This window comes from Artibeus jamaicensis, unplaced genomic scaffold (assembly GCF_021234435.1).
Source record: "Artibeus jamaicensis isolate MK-2021 breed Jamaican fruit bat unplaced genomic scaffold, CSHL_Jam_final contig_589, whole genome shotgun sequence".
Classification (NCBI taxonomy): domain Eukaryota; kingdom Metazoa; phylum Chordata; class Mammalia; order Chiroptera; family Phyllostomidae; genus Artibeus; species Artibeus jamaicensis.
In genome coordinates, this window is record NW_026521896.1 from 379345 (window position 1) to 396884 (window position 17540).

The 17540-nt window shown below is 46.0% G+C and overlaps 1 protein-coding gene across 4 annotated transcripts in view; it reads right to left on the minus strand.

The window, feature by feature from the left end:
- Positions 1 to 8490: 8490 nt before the first annotated feature.
- GARRE1 (granule associated Rac and RHOG effector 1) overlaps positions 8491 to 17540 on the minus strand; it is an 88039-nt gene continuing 78989 nt past the window's right edge. For 3 of the 4 annotated variants that reach the window (XM_053670549.1, XM_037137064.2, XM_053670550.1), the window contains 4 exons: positions 15120 to 15285; positions 14069 to 14206; positions 11553 to 11631; positions 8491 to 11081 (listed from right to left, as the gene is read on the minus strand). In XM_053670549.1, the coding sequence (XP_053526524.1) occupies positions 10773 to 11081; positions 11553 to 11631; positions 14069 to 14206; positions 15120 to 15285 (692 nt within the window). In that variant the 3' untranslated portion in view covers positions 8491 to 10772. The remainder of the gene's footprint in view (positions 11082 to 11552; positions 11632 to 14068; positions 14207 to 15119; positions 15286 to 17540) is intronic. The other variant, XM_053670551.1, reaches the window with a different exon arrangement.

Consider the following 17540-nt stretch of genomic DNA (forward strand, 5'->3'; position numbering starts at 1 on the left):
ATGGTATGTCAGATGCTGGTAAGTGTCATGGAAAAAAGGAAAGCTTTTGAAAGAGTGCTGGAAATGGGGGTTGACATTTTTAATGGAATGGTCAAGGGAAAATCACTAATGAGATGATATTTAAGCAAAAGCCTGAAGACGGTGAGAAAGTGAACCAATGGGATATTTGGGGGAAAGTGCCCAGGCAAAGGGAAGAACGACTGCAGAATTCCCATAAGCAGCATGCTTAGATATTTCACAAGCAGAAGGAGGCAAGCTGACTAGAGTGGAGAGAAGGAGAGAAGGAAGGCAACATGATTGCACACACCTTGAAAGTCATTATGAGAACTTGAGTTTTTATTCTGAGAGAGATGGGAAAGCATTGGAGTGTTTACAGCAGAGAAGGGTCATCATCCCACATGTTTTACAAAGGATCAGACCTACAACTCAGCAGGAGAGGAAGGAAGGACAACAGATCAAAAACCACTGCAATAATGCTGGCCAGGAACATAGATGGCTTGGGGCAAGACAGTAGGGGTCAGGCATGGTGATCTGGACATATTGTGAGTGAAGAACTACCCATTTCCTGGTAAGAGAGAGCAATTGATCAAGGGAGACAACCAGTTTTCTAACTGAATTCCTGGAAAAATGGAATTTCCATTACAGCTTGCAGAGATGCAGGTTTGGGGGGAAAGATCATAACCTTAGTTTCGGACATGTTGAATTTTCAAAACCTATCTGACATCTATGTGGAGGTGCTGAGTGTTTATGTTTGGGGTGCAGGGGAGAAAAGGTTCCAGCTTGAGGAAGAACTTGGGAGTCATCAGTGAATAGAGAACATTTGAATTACGCCCTGCAGGTGAGAGTTTGAGAGGGAGTAAATATAATCAGAGAGGAAAAGGGGTCCCAAAACTGGGCACTCAAGTTGAGCTTCTTCACTGCTGGTTCCCCCAGAAAAGCCAGCAGTCGAGGAGTGTGCCCTGTTCTGCTGCAGTCCCAAGTGTAGATCTTCTTCCCGCCCACCTCCTAGCTCCCTGTGGTTGGTGCCACCTTTGGCCTCTGCAAATGTCTTTTCTTACCTTGCCCAGAATGATCTGGGGTCCTAAACATGAAGAAGAAAAATAGAGAGGTGTTAAAAACTGAAGAAATGAGTGGTCACAGGACTTTGCAGGGAACAGCCTTGTCCACATGACCCTTATTTACTGAGAGGAGTTTTGGATCAGCTATTGACTCTCAGATGTAACTGAGCTTCCCATATCCAGCACAACTGTGACAGCACTCAGTAGCATCTGTTCTGCTAGAGTGCATGAGAAACATCCAACCAGAGTTTCCTACCCAAGCCAGCTTTACTTGTCTGCACAGAGCAGCACTCCCAGCCCTAAATCTGTTTCAGAACAGAACTTCATCCAATAGGACAGCCAGTCTCAGTAGCCACTGCAGATCATCTACTTGCCTTATGACTCCTTGAATGACTTCTAGCCCAACACACCGACTCCTTTTCCTAGTAGGCTGTTTTTGGTGACTGTGATGCACATCACTTGTCTTTGTCCAAAATCATTACCTCCACCCTTGTGTTTCTTCCCCTGACTCCTTGATTGCATCAGAGATGAACACATGACCTAAGTCAGCCAAACAAGGTCTTTTTCTATGACCCTGGTGACAGCCCCAGAAACTCCCAGCTTCTTTTAATTTGTATTTTTTAAAGATTTTATTTATTTTTATTTTTTAAGGACTTTATTTTTAGAGGGGGGGAGGCAGGAGAAAGGGAGGGAAATATTAATGTGCAAGGGATACATCAATTGGTTGCCTCTTGCTTGCCCCTACTGAGGATCTGGCCTATGACCCAAGCATGTGCTCTCACTGGGAATCCCACTGGTGACCCCTAGGCTCAATCCACTGAGCCACATCAGCCAGGGCAAAACTCCCAGCTTTTTTTTTTTTTTAATCCTCACTTGAGGATGTTTATTGATTTTATTTTTTAAAGATTTTATTTATTTATTTTTGGAGAAAGAGAAGTGAGGGGGAAAGAGAGGTGAGAAACATCAATGTGTGAGAGAATTATCAATCGGTTGGTTCCCTCTTGCATGCCCCCAACCAGGACCTGGCTTGAAACCCAGGCATGTGCCCTGACTGGGAATTGAACCAATGTCCTTTCGTTTTGTGGGATAACGCCCAACCCACTGAGCCACACCAGTTAGAGCTGTTTATTGATTTTAGAGAGAAAAAGAGACAGAGAGAAACATTGATTTCAGACAGAAACATCAATTGGTTGGTTGCCTCTTGTATGTGCCCCGATTGGGGATCCGACCAGGGATCAAATGTACCACTCAGGTATGTGCCTTGACTGGGAATCAAACTTATGACCTATGGATGTGCAGGATGACGCTCCAAGCAACTGAACAACCTAGCCACGGCATAACTCCCAGATGTATGTAGTTCAAGTTGCCTTTTTCCTGAGGTTCAATCCCTGGTGTTAAGGAAAACAATGGAGGACTTCCGCCAAGATGGAGGTGTAGGTGGAAATACCTTGCGTCCGTGCACAACCAAATCTAAAAACAAAAGAGTTTTAACAATAATAAACGCAATCAAACCACACAGAAAATCGACAATATGGAGTCCGAAAACAACGAAATGCTCAGCTAAACTGGTAAGAGGGGCGAAGCCAGCAGTTCTTGGTTTGGCCAAAAAGATCCCTGACCGGGTGGTGCGCTAGCAGCCTAAGGCGTGGATACCAGGTGCGGGCTAGCTACAGGTGGACACAGGGAAGAGGCGCGGCTGGCTGTCTGCGGTTGGTAGAGCATTTGCGTGCAGATAAACCAGTGAAGAGGCGAGCATTGAGACCGCATGTTGCAGGGTGGCGGGCTCGCATATTTCTGCTCAGATAAACAGGCGGGGGCGAGCGGTGGGACGGACTGGGCGAGCAGAGAGGACTGCCATTGCTCCCTCTCTGACCCCACCCCCACATATAGCATCACAAACCAGAGACCTGGGTGGCCCCGCCCTGGTAAACAACTAAGGCTCTGCTCCTCATTCTTAACGGGCTCGAACAGACCAAAAATGGCTCAAGAACAACTCAGAACCCAGAGCCAACAAATCTAAGTGATGAAGAAATAGCCAAACTTTCAGATGCACAGTTCAAAACACTGGTGATCAGGATCCTCACAGAACTGGCTGATTTTAGTCACAAATTAGAGAAACATATGAAGGCTAAACTAATTGAAATGAATGGTAATGCACAGGAAACCAATAGTAATGGAAAGGAGACTGGGACTCAAATCAAGGGAATAGACCAGAAGGAAGGAAAAAATGACCAAACAGAAAAGAATGAAGAAACAAGAATTCAAAAAAATGAGGAGAAGCTTAGGAACCTCCAGGACATCTTTAAACGTTCCAACATTCGAATTATAGGGGTACCAGAAGGGGAAGAGGAACAGTCACGAGTGGAAACCTTATTTGAACAAATAATAAAAGAGAACTTCCCCATTCTGGCAAAGGAAATAGACTTTCAGGAAATCCAGGAAGCTCAGAGAGTCCCAAAGAAGTTGGACCCAAAAAGGAACACACCAAGGCACATCATCATTGCATTAGCCAAGATTAAAATTAAGTAGAGAATCCTAGAAGCAGCAAGAGATAAGGGGACTGTCACCTACAAAGGAGTTCCCATCAGACTGTCAGCGGATTTCTCAAAAGAGACCTTACAGGCAAGAAGGGGCTGGAAAGAGGTATTTCAAGTCATGAAAACCAAAGACCTACATCCAAGATTGCTCTATCCAGCAAAGTTTTCATTTAGAATGGAAGGACAGATAAAGTGCTTCTCAGATAAGACCAAATTCAAGGAGTTCATCATCACCAAGCCCTTATTATATGAACTGTTAAAGGGACTTACCTAAGAAAAAGAAGATAAAAAAGATGAACAGTGAAAGGACAGGAAACTCACAGTTATCAACAACCACACCTAAAACAAAAGCAAACTAAGAGGACAGCTAGATGAGGAGTGAACCATAGAAATGAAGATCTCATGGAGAATTAGCAACAGGGGAGTGGGAGAAGGTGAAGGGGGGAGAAGGTACAGAAAATAAATAGCATAGACAGTAGATAGAAAATAGATAGGGGGAGGGTAAGAATAGTAGGGGAAATACAGAATCTAAAGAACTTGAGACACATGTTCATGAACTAAAGGGGGGGAATGGTGGGGGAGGGGTGTGCAGGGGCGAGGGGAACAGGGGGAATAGAACAAATGTAATGGCATAATCAATTTAAAAAATGTTAAAAAAAAGAAAACAATGGAGAGAATGACCCCCTAAGAGATGCCAGAGTGAACCTCACAGGGCCCAAGTTTCTGGGCTGAGCCACCTCTGTCTGCAGCTGGTACATGAATCAGTGATTTCTCTCAGTGGTGCCGTGTTTTGAGCTGACATGGTTACTATTCCTGCCAGTTTACTCTGTGCAAGAGCTCTGTGCTAAATTTTTTCCTATGCAACCTTCAAAGCAGCCCTTTTTGTCCTCCCCATTCAACAGACGGGTTAAGAAATCTGAAAACAGCCACTCTGCTACTAAGTAGAAAGTTAAACCACAGTTGCCTGATTACTGAGCTCTGTTCTTAATCCAACCCTGTCCGTCTGCCCTAGCTGTGTGGCTCAGTGGACTGAGTGGCGGACTGTGAAGCCAAGGGTCACAGGTTCGATGACACATATCTGGGTTGCAGGCTAGGTCCCTGGTAGGAGGAGCACAAGACACAACTACACATTGTTTCTCCCCTCTCTTTCTCCCTTCCCTCTCTCTAAAAACAAAGAAAATCTTAAAAAAAAATAAAACGAAACCCTGTCCTGGGTGCCATTCCCCATCATCCCAATTTTAACATCAATTAGGGCTCTGACTGACAAGTGGAAATGGCCAAGAATGGCATCTCAAACAAAAAGAACAACAGCCTGGCAAAGGCAGAGAGGTAGGAGAATCCGGCCACTGCATCAACACTGCTCCCCTTGCCACAGGTCATGGCATCTGTGTAGGGAAGTAAGGAGAAACCCACCAAGGAAGGTGCAGTATGTGAGAGAGTGATCAGTCATTGACTTGAGTGTGAGGGTGGCACCTCTGATCAAATCTTGGAAAGTGGAGTGCGATCTGTAGCTTGCAAAAATATCAGTGAGGTAATCATATTCTGACAAAAGTGAAACCTACTGTTTTCTACCACCATCACCACAATCAGCATCACATACTGTGCAAAGCCAGGTCTGAAAACCTCAGAGTTTGGAGTTCAGGATCCCAGGAATCCTGAGGGCAGTGAAGCTCCGAACGGTCTTAGGTGCCCCGACCAGGAGTTTACTAACCACATGGGGGTGGGGGGTGGGGGGAGGGGAAACTAGTTCACAAAGTTCAAGAGACCTTGCTTCAGCTCCAGCCACCTTCACCTCTCTTCAGCAGGTCTGGTCCTGGAGAGAGGAGTGGATGGTAGGATGGACCTGAAAGCAGGGGCAAATTAGGAAATCAAGGGACAATCTTAACTCTCGATAAGGATTAATTTCAGAGCCTAGCACAGTCTTGGAAAACCAATTGGCTTCCACCGATTATTTAAGAAATTAGAGCTTGCTAAGCCTGTGGTGGGCAATGTTTCAAACAAGAGCCTTGTTGTACAGATGGGGAAACCGAGGCATCGGCATTTAGGTAAGTTAGCCCTTAATTTAGGGTTACTGGACACAGGCAGGACCTGGAGACCAAGGGATCACCGGGTGAGGTGGCGGCGGAGGGCGAGGAGCTGAAGGGGAGGTGGTTTTGCAGTGTGAGTTGAAGAAGCCCGCGGATGTCCGGCGAGCGCGATGGGATCCACCCCGATTGAGTCATTCCCGTTCCGAATAGGTGCACCACTGGGGATGCTGAGTCACAGTAAACAGGCGAGAGCCAGGGCACCCACTCTCGCGAGGGGCGTTGCGCACGTCTCTACACTTCAGGGAGGCGGGAGCCGGGCAGGTGAGGGGCGGGGGTGCGCACGCGTCAGCGTGTGGGCTCGCACGTCCGGAACGCACTTGTGCGCATGTCCCCAGCCCAGTTGCGAGCTAGGCTGCCAAATCGCACTCCAGTAAATGCCTCAGTCCGCACGTTTGGGATGGGAGTATGTGCGCACGTGCGCTTACTACGCGTGGGGATGGACGAGCGCTTGTGAGGTGTGATACGCTTGGGGGCATCAGCGGCCTCGGGGGATGCGGAGTTCGTCTTGCGTAACCGCGATGCTTTGGAATGTTGGGATGTCGGCCCAGGTTTCCTGTGTGAATTCATTGTTAGGTTTTAAAAACTTCCCTGCAGCACATTGGCGTGGGCTTCTACAAGAATAAATAAATATATATACTTACGAAAGGGCTACAGAGTCCTATCCACAATTCCTAATGTCATTCTGGCCTTGCGGTCCTAGTACACACTCTGGTCATCATGTATTTTAGTCTCAAATGAGAGACAATTTCATCTTAAGTCTAGCTCTACTTTTTTGCTCCATGTTACAATTTTGCCTCTGGCGCCAGCAACACCTCCTTTTTATCTGGCTTGTGCGGAGTCACTTCCTGCTGTTTTGCAGTCTGGACATGGGGCCATGAATGACTTGCTCCTTCCTCTCAAGAAGCCTTGGTTCTGGTGAGGGACAAATAAATGCAAATCCATGGTTCCAGGGGAGTGCTAATTGCTGTAATGAAAAACAAAGCCCGGTAGAGGCTAGGGCCCTGGCCCAAGGGAACTGATGGAGGCTTTGAGCAGGGAGTAGTCCAGGGAGCAACAGGCAGGGGGGCACCCCACGAAGCCAGGTGATGTGGAGGTAGTAGGGGTGTAAGGAAAACCTGAGGCCAAAGAGGGAAAGCAGGAACCGGGTGAGGGCAAGGTTGATGGCAATGGACATATAAGAGCACGGTAGAATTTAAATGCATGTAAAGTTACACTTATAGGACTTCCTGATTAATTGAATGAGACTAAAGAAAATCAAAACTGTTTTCTAGGATTTCTGCCCAAGAAACCGGGTGGATGGACATTTGATGGAAAGACAGGGTTGTCTCCCTTAAAAGACTGAGTTTTAGGACAGAGACTGTATGTCCTTGGCAGCTTTGGCTCCTAGGTGACATAAATAAACTTTGAAATGAACATGACACTCCTGAAACAATCCTTCCTTTTCAGCCCACATCCCCAACTCATTTCCAATAAAAGCCATATCCAGTCCCTTCAGAGATGCACACAAGCCTGGGCCCAGCCAGTCTACCCTTGTGGAAGCACAAGGCTAGCTATGTGTTACTTCCAGGATCTTGCATCTGGAGTTTCCTTACTCCTAGGCACATGGTTGGGAGTCTGCTAGGCATACTGTCTACATGCAGGGCTTTTAGGCAGTTAAGGAGCTGGCCATCAGAATAGTGTATTTCCTCATTCTCTCCAGATCAGGAAGCAGATCACAACAAGAGCCACAGCAGAGAGGGCCATCCCCTCCCAAGGCCATGGCAGACATTCAGCATTTTAGCTACACTTCTATAGCTGGACACTTCTCCTCCCTTCTCTGGGGTCCCCCATCACAGCCTCACAAGGATCTCACCGGCCCTGTGTCTCCCTCTATTTCTCAGCTGGGCTGAGGCCTCCAAGGACCCTCTAGGGACTCAGATGTAACATCTGTTCTGCATCCATCCCCACCCATCCAGCCCATGCCAGGGCTACAAGACTCCTATTCTCACCACTGTGGTGAATTGGCACTGGGTAGTCATGTTAAATAGGAATGTGCTTGGATGAATGTGTTTTTCCAGCTAGCTTTTAATATGAACTTTCCTTAACACACTCATGCAACATAGCTGTTACTAAGCAACCTTGTCCTCTGGTGCAGGTCCACATGTTCAGCTTCTGGGAATCTCAGCAGAAAGAAGTGTGAGTGGTACTTAGATTATACATTACTGCTCACATACTGTTTTCCAAAGTTCATGAAAAAAAGTTTAAATCAAGTGCTGTCTTGTTGTAAATGAAAATGGGTTGAAATTCCTTTGTAACTACAGACTCTACCTGTGGTCCCAGTGTACAGTCTATTCTTCTGGTTAGCAGGATGGTCATCCAGTGAGACTAGTCTTCCTTGTCCCTTTGAGGTAGGGTGTCTGCCAGATACAGGGTCATTGGCGGAATGGTGGGAGACCTCATCCCTGGGTCTGTCTTGGAAGGGCTGCCTGGGCAGCTGATAGCACACGCTCAGTAGAGTGTGGGTGTTGACAGACCACAACCCATGGGGAGAGCTCACATCCTTCTAGGTGAAGACACTGGCTCTGCCTGCACAGGGGCCTCAGTGTTGGCCTTAGGGAAGCCAGTAGGAGAGGTGTGGTAGGCTGTCTTGCTTCCTGCTCACCCACCCCAGTTCATCCTATACCCTCAGGGGTCTTTACCTTTCAAGGTCTCGGAGTCAAATGACAGGCTGATAAAAACCAACTCAGGGACAGCTTTTCAAAGTAATCAGTCAGGCAGGGCTTTTGACGTGTCTGTTGCACAGTTCATTTTAAACAGACACACAAAATATATTATTAAATGTATATTTTTAATAAAGCCAATAGTTAATTTACTTATAGGAGCTTTAAAAGTAAGATACAAAATGTAGAGTTCCAGTTTGGAAGCGTTAACTATTCACACAATGTCCTGTTGATGCCTGAGCAAGGCAGCCATGCCCGGCCACGCAAAGGACACACTCACTCACACGCACACATGCACTTAGGAGAGACTCCTCTGCCAAATGCAGCACCTGGAATTACCAGTGTTCAGAGCAAGGCGGTGCTGAGAACACAGCACCTACCAGGAAACCACACAAACAGCTTTACATAGTCTCACAGCCCATGGAGATGTAAATTACAAATGTCTTAAGAAAAACAGACTTAAATGAGACAATCAGCAATGTTGATGTCAGCTGTGCTGGGGCATCAAGGACTGACCTCTTACCAGGGAGAGGCCTTGGGGAGGCACTATTACAACAAGGGTACTTCAGTTTAACAGAACTCGAAATACGGGGTACTCTGGACACATTACCGAAGGAAATAGGAAACTACCTTACAAGTCGAACAGCTACAAACAATTTCAACAGAGATTAGTGCACACACTGTGACAGCTAACACAGACAAGAGCCACGCAGGGTTGGTGCAAAGCACGTGCCTAAAAAAGTCTATGTACAAAATAGTTCTCTGTAAACATGGTGAGGTGAATGTTCAGAATCCACGGTGAAAGGATCGTTAAGTACAGGCAGCAATGGCATCTCCACACAGCACAAGACAACACCCGAGGCCTGGAAAGAGCCTGGCAACACAGTACCAGAAAGTCAGATGGCTGGGCTCACACACCCTAAGGGCCCTCTATACTTAGTGTGTATACGTACATATATATATATTTTCTTTTTTGGTATTTTTAAATATAAATTTACTTATATCTGTAGAAAAATGAGAACATAAATGTGTTATTACAATCTTTGCTGGAAAAGGTTATATGGAGTTAGAAAGAATAAACCATTTGTTAGTAGTTAACATATATTAAAATGGTTTAATGATTTAAGAAAATATAAAAAAAATATTAATACTGTCAAACTTTCATACCAGAAAATATTATGGATTTTTCTCAATTAGACTTTTTCAAAGATGAAATATGAAAAATTTAAATAAGTTTTATATAAAGAACTTCTGTAACCTCGATTAATATACAGTGGGGTAGCTATTCTATATAGATGTATTTATTATTATTTCTCAATTTAAGCACCATTCAATTCTTCTGGATCCATTCTGGCTGGAAAATATCCCTAAATCCACAGGATGTTATCTATATAATGGCACATGTTAACTAAAAATGAGGTGGGTTTTTTTAAAGAAAATACTTTAAATTAATTCCTAGCTACATCTTAATTGGTTTGTCTTGAGCCAGCTCACAAAAGTTACTGCAGTTTTACACCCGGTGTCTCTGTGCAGCCCCCTGCCCACACGCCACACGTGAAGCGGAGCCAAAGCCTCTGGCCATCAGTGTCTGTGGCAGGACCTGAGAGCGACAGGTGCACGTCTGTCTTGCACAGACAGCAGCCAGCGGACTCCTCTCTGTGCACCACCACCAGGAATGCACCTCCAACAGTTTTGTGATGTTGCTTTTGTAAATCTGATACAGGCTGCAACCCCTGGGGCTGCTGGGGTGGTGAAGGACTACCCACACGCACAGAAAACCCAGGTGATTGCTTCTGATCACAAATATTCTATGTTGCCCATTTTGTATATGCTTAAATAAAAATAGTGTTGAACAAACCTCCAGCTACTATATTTGTTATTTTAAAAACTTCAATGCATTTTATGGAGATGTTTTAACTAAAAACCTACATGAAAAATAGCTACAAAATACAGTGACTAGTGTGGTCATCACTCAGTATGTTAGGAGGGGGAAGGTTTCAGCAGAATGGTCAGTTCTGCAGTTGGTCGTCAGGCCTGGTGCCTCTGTGGCAAACAAAGTGGGTCTACAAACATGACAGCCGTGTTCTCAGAGTGTGGCCTATGACCCAACTGCATCAGAATCACCCGAAGTGCTTACTAAGCTCAAAGATCCCAGCATTTCCCTGAGGAGGGTCAGAGACCTGTCTGCAGCTGGCCCTCCAGGGGTCTGATGCTTCCAAAGTTTGAGAAGCAAGGCCTTAAAGACTTGGAGCTGCCAACCACCCCCATCCCCAAGGATCCCTGCCTGGGACAGGGGTGCACTGGTCCTCTGGGGGGATGGTGCCAGTCAGTCAGCCCTGGGATGAGAACATTGGCCCCAACAGCTTTGGGCAGGTAGGCAGGCTGGCCTGGTCAGTACTGGGGCAAGTAGGCTGGCCTGCGCTCAGCCTTCCCAGGGAAGGCTTTGAAGCCCTTGGGTGCTGCCTTGTGTGCTGGTGGGGGTGGGGGCTGCGGTGGGGTCTGCACATAGGTGAAGGAGGTGGCGCTGCAATCACTGGTCGCAGCCCACACCGGGGACTGCAGCATCTGCAAGGTGTCGTTCCACTGGCTGCCAGGGCTGGCGACTGCATAGAGCGGTGTACTTGGGCTAGGCAGTGTGCTGGGCAGTGCAGAAGGGTGTTGCCAGGGTGCTTTGGGTGGCCACGTTTTGGTTTTGTTATCCTGAGAGACAGAAGAAGGTTCTTAGTGGCATTCTGGCAATTTATCATCCTTCCCACCTCCCCAGTCTCTGGTCCGACTCTCCCTCTCCCCCAGCCCTGGAACAGCACTGGCCCACAGAGCTTGTAGTGACAGAAATGTTCTGCCCACAATGTTCAGTACAGTAGCCACTCCCCAGGTATGCTAGTGCAGTTGAGGAACTCAATTTTTATATTTAATTTCATTTCCAACAGCTGCATGTGGCTAGTGGCTATCCTGTTGAACAGCATAGTCCCAGAGCTTCCTCTACATGTGGTTCTGAGTCAGCCGAGCTGGCTAATCACTGAGACAGAATCATGGGGAAAATAGTAGTTCACCACAAGCAAGAACCCATCATTTCTTTGAGGTCCTTTTGAAACTTCAGCTTCGGAATCCTGCTCATGGTCTCTATCCCACAGAGCCAACCCTCTGTGGCCAGAGTAGTGCCCACAATACCTGATTCACATCCTCCACTGTGGTAAGAAGAGGCGGTGAGGACAGCATGCTGGTCTCCTGCTCTCCACTGCTGTGTTTCCTGAAAGAACCAAGAGCTCAGTGTAGTGGCTGATTGGCATCCTGCATCCTGCCTCCTGCCCAGCTTACCTCCAGGGGGCACCCTATCCACTTGGCCCTGGCATCTGGGAAACTGGTCGTACACTAGGGGTAGGCGCTTGGATACACAGTGTGCAGGGGCATAAGGTGAGTCACCACCAAGTGTTGCACTCCTGCAAGCCATCGCACGGCTGGGGTGGGGTCAGGCAGGGTAGGGGTGCTAGGCATGAGGACAGGCACTGGCTGTATTAGCTGCCCTGAGTCCACCAGCTCTGGCCTTTTGCTAATTTACTCAACAGATTATTATTTACCACATAGAGTGGATATGACTAAAAACTAAAAAGCTGTTAAGTTTCACAAATGACATGAAAACATTTGTTATAATGTTGAATGAAAAGGGCAGGATGTGGTAGGCTTAGAGCCAGGTCAGTCAGTCTGTCAGCTTTCCTGCGTGCGGACAGCAGTCTCTGCAGAGGTGGTGCTGCAGGTGACTTCTTGGTGTCTGACCGGCCTTTACAATTTCTCATGTCTCAAACAGAAGTCTTAAACTCCACCCCTGGCTCCACCTTGCTTCTCCTGCAGTCCTCCCAGTCTTGGTTCATGGAGTCCTCTTTCACACAGAATGATGCTTGGGACAAAAACTTGCCTATCATCCCTGATTCTTCTCTCTCCCAGTGTCTCATCAGTTGCTCCCTCATTGTGTTCAGCTTTCTGCTCACTAGAGGCCTCCCTGACTCTCATTCTGAACAGAAAATCTACCTATCCCTTGCAATCTCTGCCCTCACACCCTGCTTTATTTTTCTTCACAGCATCTAATCCAATCTGACTTAAAAAAAAAAAATCTGCCTTCCTGCAATAGAATGTAAGTTCCACAAGGAAGAGCACTTTGTTTTGTTTGCTGCTACATCACCAATGTCTCCCTGGTATAGGATAGTTGCCAATGAATGAATGAATGAATGGATGAATGAAATGATTTTAACTGAGCCTCAGTTTCTTCACCTGTGAATTGGGAGTAAAACAATACTTACATAATAAGGTGGTTGCTATGGGCTGAATTGTGTCACCCCCTCCTCAATTCATCTGTTGACCCCCCCAATTCATATGTTGAATTCCTAACTCCCAGTAAGTACCTCATACTGTGGGTGTATTCTGAGATAAGGCATTTAAACAAGTTAAAATGAGTCATTAGGGTGGGTTCCAATCTGATACAACTGGTGTCCTTATAAAAAAAGAGATTAGGACACACACACACACACACACACACACACACACACACACACACACACACACACAGAGGGCCAGTGATGTGAGGACACAGGGAGAATACGGCCATCTGCAAACCAAGGAGAGAGGCCTTGAAGGAAACCAGCCCTGCTGACATGTCAATCTTAGATTTCCAGTTTCCAGAACTGTGAGAAAATAAATATTTGTTGTTTAAATACAAAAACTTAGTACTAGTCTATGGTACCTTGTTACGGCAGTCCTAGCATATAAATAAATTTAAATTTAATAAATATAAATATAGTGGGTGTGAGAACTGAGTGAGCAACTGTACATAAATGCTTACCCAGGGCCCAGCACTCAGAAAGCGCTCTAGCTTGATTAGCAGTCGCTGCTGTCACACTGGATACTACTCCATGCATCCTGACTCAGGTGCCCTTCCCTCTTCATCTACCCACTTCCCGCTACTTATTCATCAAAGCCTGACCCCGTCACACAAAGGCCATGTAACCTGGCCTCCCTTTTCCCTCCACAGCATGACTTGATGCCCACGCAGCCCTGCATGCTACTGCCTGCCCACATCCTTCAGACTGCCACCTTTGGTCCTCAGCTTCCTCACACCTACAAAGTCTCTCTATTTCTTTGTAACAAAATTCTCCTCTTATTTCAGGGCCCATTTTAATTTGTGACTACTTCTGAAAACTTCCTAGATCTGAATAAACCATATTGCTATTTTATTCAACTTTGAAATACCATTCAAAGGTCATTTTATCCAGATCCCCTTTGACAAAGCAACTGAGGGTCAGTCTGGGCCAAGTCTTTGTTTGGGGCTACAAAGCCTGTTGGTGAGTCCTGATTAGAACTGGGTTGTCATGGTCCTGCTCCCCCCACACAAAGAGCTGCCAAGGCACAGACCAGTATCAGCAGACCCTGTCTCAGAACCCTCCCTTATCTGACATATTGGCATTTTTTTCTAGCATGATCCTATTCTGCCAGCAAAAATTCAACCTAATGTTAAGTCACCTGGACTACAAGCCTATGTGGTGAGAGGCCTCAGCAAGACACTGCCACAAAAAGCCCTCTGCCTTTCCCATACAAGGCCGCCCGGGGACAATGGGGCTCCTGAGCTTTCCAGAGGAATAAGCTGTGGATCATATGCATGTGCCCCTCTGTCCTGTGATTTAGGAATCTCTTCATACCTTCTCTGCTTGACAGCAGCAACGAGGTCAGGCCCTGAAAACATGGAGAACAAGCTGTCTCCATTGGCAGAAGACGTCTCATCACTCGAGCTGGCTGAGTCTCCCTGAGTACCCGACCAGCCACTGTGCAGACCATCCCTGAAAGCCAAAGAGAGAAGGTGGTCCCAGGCCTCCTCTAGCCAGCCTGGACACTGGCTGGACAGCCTGAGGCCATCCCCCAACCCCTGCCCAAGCTGTAAAAGAACAGTCTTTACCCTGCACTCAGCTCACAACCAAATAGTGGTTTCTTGTCTCTTATAACAGGTCTGCATGTAAGCGGATCTGCACAGTTCAAACCTGTCTTGTTTAAGGCCAACTGTATTTTCAATCCATGCTTAGGAATCCATACATATGGAGAGTCGACTTAAACTATACACAGATTCTCAAATGCACAGCGGGCTGATGTTCCTAACCCCTGTGTTGTTCAAGGGTCAACTGTAATACATCTGCATCATTGCCCTTTCTTTATTCCTCTCAGAAGACTGATTTACATATGAAATTCGTTTTAGAGCAAACAAAGTTGAAGTGGTCTTTAGCTGTCCAGATTTACCAACCAGGTGGCAATAAAAGACGTGCAAAATCAATAGCCAGTTGTCTTAAATGATGGAAATCCATAATTCTCCCCATATGTTGGAACTGAACCATTGACCGTTGACTTTTGTAGGCTATAAGGGTCACATTTCATAAATCCCACAGGATTCACAGCTATGCTCATTTCAGCATAAAGACTATGTTAAACATGCAACTACTTTACGAATACTATCAAATAAGATCCTTGTCTGGGGTAGAGGAGTGTGTCTTGAAAATCAATTTTACACCAGTGGCGTATTTACAGAGACACAATGCCACCTGGCATCCTACAGTTAATCACAAAACTGGGCCCCTGAAGATCTGACCATGTGTCACTCTCACATGTAGGCTTAGAATTCAATTGCTTGATAAGGGTGCACAAAGGCCACCTGTGGAACACCCAGATCTCAAACTCGGCTTTACTGCCACACCCAACACTCACCCTTCTGTGAAGAACTCTGGAAAAGGCCAGGTCCTATGGGCATCGTCCGTGGGTGGCCAGTGTCCCCGGGGGTTGCCTGGGCGGCGACCATGTTGGACCTGCCGCTTCTGCTGCATTGCCTGGCTCACTCCAGCCACGTAGCGTGCAAACTCAGGGTCTGAACCCACTGTGTTAAGACAAAGGATTAACAGGGTTTGGAGCCAAATTTACCTTTTTTCCTTTATTACCTTCTGAGGATGTGCTGGCCACATGCACAGTGAAAAATGGTGAGGAACTGCCAGGCCTGTGGCCCAGAGTTGGCTGCAGGATGTGCCTAGCAGTCCGCAGTGGTGAGATGGGGCCTTCAGCACACAGATCTGAAGTTCACATACGATGTACACATAGGGACTGTCAGGAAGGCTGACGCCCAGGACACAGGCAGGCTCAATGTGAACAGAAGACAGAAAAACAGAACACAAAAGCTGTGTTTTATCCATGACTAAATATTAAAGACAAATATTTCAAAAATTCTAAGCCCCAATGCTATTTATATAACAACTTGGAAAATCAGATGATGACTTCAGCCAACTGATAACCTGGAAATTATCAAAGCATCAGGATCAGTCAGATAGAGAACATATGCCATTCCCACTTGGGCCTACCTCTGATCCAGTATTTTCCTGGGTAATGGGTGGAAACCTACTCATTACTCTGAAGATAGTAAGAGTGGTAAAGAATAACATGAAATTTCAGAAAATGTTAAGAGATGGCTGGAAGCATACTGGACAGAGCTAAGTAAGGATGTGGAGGGAAGCAAAAGTGGGAGAAAAACACAGCACAGAAGGTATTTAGAGAGTCAAGTAAGCTATGGCAGAAAAAATATCTATGGATTACAAACTGAGTATGACTCAACAGTGTGTACATTTTAGCTTCAGGTTGGGAAAGACACTAAAGCACGATCCCATCGTCAGCTTGTTCTCAGGGCACTACCGTGGGAGCACTGCATGAAACCAGGCCATCCTGCAGGACTGGACAGTAGAGGCTGAAATCAAGGTCATCCCAGGACTCAAGCCAAGCCTCCAGGGCCTGTGTGTGCCTGCCTGTCCAGTGGAGTGCTCTTGGGGCAGGGTCTACAGAAAGCTCCAATAAAGACTTAAAAGGTTAGAAAGGAATACCCAGAAGGAAAAGCTGGTAGGATTCGCAGGCTAAGGACATAAAGCCTGTCTGAGCCTCAACAAGTATCAACAGTGATATAATTCTGCCAAATATCATCTATACTTTGTTTTAATTACATGACCATCAAAACCCATACAGGATGTTTATGGCAATCAAGAAAATATGCCACACCTGGTCCAGCAAGTGCCAAGGTGGGCTTGCTCCTCCACAGCAGTAGGAACTGTTTGCTGTTCCTGTGCCCCAGGGCACAGGGTTCTTCACATCCACCCACCCAAGGAAAGCAAGAACAAGAAAGTATGAGCAGTGGCTTGAAATTTTTATAAGACATAAAACATTTCTGCCCTTTAACAGTTAATGATGGGTTGTTTTATTAGGGACTCACCTGGTGGTTATGTAAATATTTACTATACTTATTTACAGTATTTCACAGTGCTCTCCTTGTGAGTAAAGTGTATTTTCCATTTCTGTATACCCTTTGCTCGATTAGAGAAAAAACTAATTAATTTCTATATATTTACCTTGCATCTACCCACTTTACCAGATTTGCTTATTCATTCTAATTTTTTTTTAAAAAGATTTTACCTATCCATCTTTAGAGGGAAAGGGAAGGAGAGAGGGAGAGAAACATCAATGTATGGTTGCCTCTCGTGCATCCCCTGCTGGGATCCGGCCTGCAGGGAACCGACCCGCAACCCAGGCATGTGCCCTGACCGGAACCGAACCTCGATCGTGTGGTTCGCAGGCCCGCAGTCAATCCACTGAGCCACACCAGCCAGAGCCATTCTAATTTTTATTTTTTGCCAATTCTATTGCCGGCAAAGAGATGTGCTTTATAATCTATCCTTTTATAAAGCTTACACCTTGTTTCGCTTGTTTTTTGTCTTGCTGTATTTGCTAGAAAGTTCAAGACAAAGTTACATGCTGTTGGCAGTGACACTGCCACTCCATCTGATTTTAACTGGAATTTTGTTTTACTGTACAAAGTACTATTTGCTACTGGTTTTTGGTAGTCTTTTATATATTCAAGGAATTTCCTTTTTAACATGTTTTACTTTGAGGGATTTATTTTTTAAGCATTGCTGCTATCTTTTAAATGTCTTCATGGCATCTATCGCTATGTAAGTTTTTCTCATAACTGGCTGATCTAATAGATTACTGGACAGTAGCAAGTTTCCTTATCCTGAGCTGCCTTGCACCCTCAAGTAAACCAGGTTTAGTAACACACTACTCTTTTATGCGCTGCTGGATTTTCTCACATCCATCCAT